Below are 6,000 nucleotides of genomic sequence, written 5' to 3'. Positions count from 1 at the left end.
CCTCAAACATTAAAAACTTCCCAGTACAGGGCTGCCTTCAGATGTCTTCTAAGTCATATAAGTTTATCTGTTTGACACCTGATGGGAGGGTGTATTCTTTTTGCCCTGTCTCCTCAAAACGGGTAGGGGTGGAGAAATTGCCAGGAAGAACAATAGACAGGACCTTGCATCAGCATACCTGAGGGTTGTCACATGGCTAAAATGGATCAGTTGTGGTCTCTTATGACAATAGCAAAAGCACCCTCGAAAGAGAATCTCCAAGCAATGACCATGATGCTAACATAAGTTATTGTTTGGACAGCAAGCTGCTGCTGCTTTTCTTTTAAGACAGTCAATGAAAATTGTTCTTAATTAAGTGTGAAAGGTACTGTCCTTGTGTGGACTGCCAGTTAACGACATGACAAGCTCTGGTAAATCTGGCTTAGCTGGCCAGCTTAAAACTGAAAAATTATCCCTCTGGTCTATTGGCTAACATCAAGGAGCCTCTTCTTCGCCGCCTCTTGTGATTCCCAAAATGAAAATGGAATAATTTCTTTTAACAAAACAATTGTAGACATTTGGGACTCACTTTTGTTGCAGAAATCAATCCTTTTTTTAATCCAAGACAATTACCAATGACACCAGACCTTCTCTAAGAACAGACTGTTACTGGATGGTTAACACGTTCAGGTCAGCTAGCACTGCTAAAAAGGAACTTGGTTATTTTCCCTTTGCCTTTAAAAAAAAATTCCGAAAGAAATATGTGTGACTTTTATTGGAAGATCTACTTAGGAGTCTGGATATTCATATTGATTGAAGGGGAATTTCAAGCATTTGCAGGTAAGAAAATACTCCTGTTTTCTGCCATCCTCTGAACTGTCTTTGAATCTTATGTTTACAAAAAAAAAAAAAATACGTTTTAGAGTGAGAGAAAATAGGGTTACATGTATACAGAGTCAGAACAATTTCAACAAGGTTTGTAGCTGGAAATTAGTAATGGGCCATTATATGTCCACATCTAGCATATTTCACTGAAATATATACATGCTGAGGTAATTGAAAAACTGAGTATCTGTTTTGCATTAATGTTAATGTAGCAAATTTTGTCGCAATAGGGCTTCACTCTACAATTAATAATGTTTCCCATCTCCCATACCACCTGCCTATAGATTTTCACCCACGAGGCTGCTATATAGTCTTTTAAGCAGTTACAATTATCTATTCAGTTTGATATCACATACCGGTAACACTTTTATATTGGCTGTAGTTGCTGTCTTTCAGTTACTGGACGGTTCAACTGTTTAGATACCCCGCCCCCCAATCTAATTTTCCAAGTTAAAATGATTATTCCTGCACTTGTAAAAGCAAGTCATTTGAGGTGCATCACATGAATGAAAAAAAATGTGATTGGTTCCCAGATACAAAATTTAATACAACATGACTTGAACACATCAGCTGTCCACTTGATAATAACTCCTTTATGAAATCAGATACATAAATGGTGGCAGGTTTAATGTGTTTTTGTCTTTTGTCAGTCACAGGATGTTGTAAAGGGGTTTAAAATAAATTGCTGCAAGCCCTGTAACATGGAGTAATTTTGTCTTACAATGTGTGAGATGTGACACTTGATCACTGGTCTTCAACTGTTGGGTTGGGACCCACTTCAGAGTCACAGCCTGATCTAAGATGGGTCACAGCAGCTGTGCTACCAACTTACCAATATATAGTAAAGAAAAAAAGAAATGGCCCATCAAATGCATGTTTGTATTAAAGGTGGGTCCTCCTGGGTCTGCAAAAGTTGAAGACTTCTACACTAGTCCATGTCTCTGTGAGAAAGGACTTGGCAGAACATGATGTATCTACACCTAAGCAATGATATAATGTCTTTGCAATAGGGTAAAGCAGTTGCATTTATATCTTCCTGGTGTAGCATTCACTCAATACAACCAATATAACCTTAAAATATATTTGGGGGAAATGTAGAAAACAAACTTAGTGAAGATAGCCTCCTTTGAAATATAGACCATTATTTGGTGTTGTCCATTATATTGGTGTGCTAAGCGAAAACAATAACGAACGAGTTAGATTTCTTTAGCTAGGCTTACACTAAAGATTTACTTTTTATTTGCAACCACCTTAGATTGACATAGTAAGAACAAGAGAATAATGGTGCATGTTGGATAGTTATTAAAATATAGCACCAAACAGGAAGGGCAGGAGCCAGAACCTTCTGTCTCTATTAGCACCTATGTTACCCGAATGAATATAGAAATAAGCATACACAAAACAAATTAGTTTGGTTAAATGTTATGGATCGGATCCATACAAAGTTAATTGAACTTAGGTCTATTTAAATTATTGGGGCTTAAGCTGAGTCAGGATTGATTTGTGCCATTAATTTCAATGGGACTTTAGTTCAACTTATTGAGGATGATGTCCAATGTTCATCATACTCAGAGTAGACCCATTAATCTCAATGGGTCTGCTCTTGAGTACGATTAACAACTTTAGTCTAGATCCATCTCTGCATCTATTTATTTAACTGAAACTCAGTGGTATTGTGCAATATATGTGCAGCTACTTAAAGAGATTTGTTTGTGATGTAATTTTGCAGAAGAAACCTATTCAGCTACAGAGGACATAGAAGCCAAGGAACCTACATCAGATCTTCCACCAAATGGCTGGCGATCAGTTAGAAGCTTTCCCCAGTTTCCAGATTCTAAGCATCTTCTTGATTTCAGGGAATCTGAGAAATTCAGCAGACGCTTGTTGCGAAGAAAGAGATCAATTTTCTTTCCTACTGGAGTTAAAGTGTGTCCAGATGAGTCTATTGAGCAGGCTATTGCTAACCATCTGAAATACTTCAAACTCAGAGGTAAGTGAGTGTTGTAAGGCTGAGACCAACTTTCTTGCAAATCAGTGCATTTAGTAGGGAGGCGAACCCTAGATGTCTGGTGAATAACTGATCAAAAAACTGAATTAAAAGTTTCAAGAACTTTCTTGAGACTTCTGATCAATTAGATACATGTGCAAACCTATTTGTCTCCGAGAATTGTGAGCTTACTAAAAGAGGCCCATGCATGCTTATCAAGGAAATGATGTCATAAAATATGTAAAGATAGTGAGTTTAGACCCATCCCTGCAAGAAGACGATAGAAAACATCGTAGATACAGATAGAAACTGTACAAGCATTGGAAATGTTCAGGCTAGGCTCAAAGTCTTTATGAGTATGTGGGTGTTTAAGGTTAACATGTTTGCTGCGGCTAGAGATGTAACCAGTTTGGAGGTGGTTTGTAATCATACTGTTGCTGTAAAGTGTACAAAATATCAGGGTCCACTGTGAAAGGCCTTTGCAAGACTAAGTAGGCTGTATTTACGTGGCAAACGTCAGGCATGCAAGAGCACTTTTGAAGTTCCCTTTGCTAAAATCAAACCCCTCACCATGCCACCCAATATGTCACTTGTACAGATCAGAGAAGTTTCAGAGGCAACCCATAATGCACTGCCAGCTGTTGAGAGGGTAAAATGCAATTGAGTACACATTGAAATATGAGAGCAGACCTCAACAAGGTTTATTTTAGCTCACACCTCAGTGACAATTGGTCTTCTGCGCCTGCCTGTGTGAAATTGGCCTTTGCTCTAAATATTTGTTCCCTGATAGCCTCACAGCTGGAACCAATTTGCAAATCTCTTGTCAGTCTCCCCACAGAAGCAGAGCACTGGACAACACACAACAGGGGTACCATTTAGAGAGGAGCACAGGGGAGAAAAGCCCTTTGCCCTTGAATTTCAGGCCAAATAACATTATTTGTCAAGAGCCCCTATTTGCAGGGTTATTTCCCTCTAACATTTCGGATATCAAATTATGGACACTCCCATGTACTTACGATTAGCATGTTTAAGAAATGTGTTCTTTGCAAAATTCTAGTATGAAATGGCAAGATCTAAACCTCCTGCCCTCATACATTGGGATGTATTCATGAGGTCCCATGCTTCTCTAGATTTTGCAGTGCAGTTCTTGACACAAAAAGCCTACAAAAATGTGCTTTAAAATTCATGTTTTGAAAAATGCATATTTTGTGGGGAATGCATTCAAAATGGGTAACATAAAGAAAACCACAAGGGATTATTATGACTGTAGGAAAGTATATTGAACAAAGTTCCTCACTCAACATTGGGTTTTTAATCGAAGGAGGATTGTACAGTCTAGCATTTGAACTATGCACCTTTCACCTTCTATCAGTCCTCTTTCTCTGCCACTACTATTAGATAAGCTTAAGGATGCTGACAAGGTTTTCCTTTCTTGCATAGAGGAATGCCTTGCTATGGGTGGGGAAGGTTAGAGGGAGGCTCCTTTAAGAGCCTTTCTGCATCAGGCCAAAAGCCCATTTAGTCCAGCATCTTGTTCTCACAGTGACTAATCGAGATGCCTGTGGAAAGCCTGCAAACAAGACCTGAGCAGAGCAGCATTCTCCTCACTTGTGAGTACCAGGCAACTGGTACTGCATCTGATATTGGAGGTAGAATGTAGCCAGTATGGATAGCAGCCATTGACAACCGTATCCTCCATTAATTCGCCTAGTCCTCTTTTAAAGCCATCCTAGCTGGTGGCTGGCACTACCACTTTATGGGAGCAAATTCCATAGTTCTAGTTTTGCGCTGTATAACGCAGTGCTTTATTTTGTCTGCCTGAAATCTTACAGCATTCAGCTTCACTCGATGCCCTCATGTTCTAGAACTAAGAAGGAGGAAAAACTGTTTGTGCACTCCTCTTACCTTAACTTTTCATCTTAGGTGAATTATTCCATCCCCTTCTTTTTCTGCGTACACTCTGTACCTTTAAAGTATCTCTCATTCTTTCCCTCAAAGAATTCCAGGCACTGTTGTCTACCCCTCACAGAGTTACAGTTCCCAGCATTCTTTAACATCCACCCACACACGCAGTCAAGAGCTAGAGGATTCATATGTGCTGCCAGAAAAGTTAATCTTATTGGTTTAAAATTTCTAATTTAAGCAACCCACCCCCTTAAAGCTGGCAATTGTAGAGGCATCCCACATTAATTTTTTCACTACCCTCTTGAGTAACCAACAATTGCACATTTGTCTGTGGGGTTTTAAAAGAAGATAGTTTGCCTGAGTCAATATACTACTAGTTGCCGTACATGATTCAACCCTTAAGAAGTACAAATGGGATTATGGCTGGATTACATCTGAGCACTGCTCATTTACACAAATGACCAAGCAAGCTACGCCACCCCCCTTGTAAGCATCCCATACCTGTCATGTGCTGTCCCTCCAGTTAACCTAGCAAATCCCTTTCTATAGAATAAGACGTAATAGGCTAAATCACTCTTACTGCTGGGAAAGATAAATAGCTCGTGGAACAATAAAACCCATGCCAAACGAGCGCTTCCTGAAAAGAATCATGCCTCTTGTAAGAAACAAAATCTTGTGAGAATTTTTCAGTCGTAAAGTTTCAGAAAGAGAATGTAATAAAAGCATTTGGTAGAAACAACAATATTTATAACAGAAAACTATTCTCAAATAAGGTACTCGTAGATGTAAAGATGAAAAGGAACAGGTCACAGAAGGGTTCAGGATCGATGAGAGGGAGTTGTATTATACATCCTTGGTGAGTGTCATGGGCACTGTCCAATAGGTGCTTGTGATTCTTGCAGAAACGTATTTCAAATAGTACTCCAATTTTTGATTGCCTTAATAGCTGGGGAAAAAATCATATTTTCCTATTGACTATTCTGAGGTTTGAGTAATGGGCAAAATGTAGTATCTGAAACAGAAGCTTGTCATGCCAATGAAAAACAACTTCACATTTCCCATGTGAAAGTCCTCATCTACTGTAGTAGATGTACAGTAGACTTTAGACTGTTATTTCAGCCCAACAAAGTCAATTTATATAGCTTGTACCAACATGTTGACTTTTGCATTGCTAACTTTTGTAAACTGCTTTGAGGTCTTATTACAATCAAGTAGTATATAAATTTTGTTAAAGAGATAAATAA

General features: G+C 38.8%; 1 protein-coding gene across 1 annotated transcript in view; it reads left to right on the top strand.

Annotated features, from left to right (window-relative positions):
- Positions 1 to 397: 397 nt before the first annotated feature.
- The window catches only part of IMPG2 (interphotoreceptor matrix proteoglycan 2), a gene marked incomplete at its 5' end in the record, with an annotated part of 58,954 nt that continues 53,351 nt past the window's right edge, over positions 398 to 6,000 (top strand). The window contains 2 exons of the mRNA XM_079972180.1: positions 398 to 410; positions 2,594 to 2,854. Of these exons, the coding sequence (XP_079828306.1) occupies positions 398 to 410; positions 2,594 to 2,854 (274 nt within the window). The remainder of the gene's footprint in view (positions 411 to 2,593; positions 2,855 to 6,000) is intronic.

Source organism: Podarcis cretensis, assembly GCF_951804945.1.
Source record: "Podarcis cretensis genome assembly, chromosome: 4".
Taxonomy (NCBI): Eukaryota; Metazoa; Chordata; class Lepidosauria; order Squamata; family Lacertidae; genus Podarcis; species Podarcis cretensis.
Note: the sequence above shows the minus strand (reverse complement) of the source record. Positions and strands in the feature narration are given on the sequence as shown.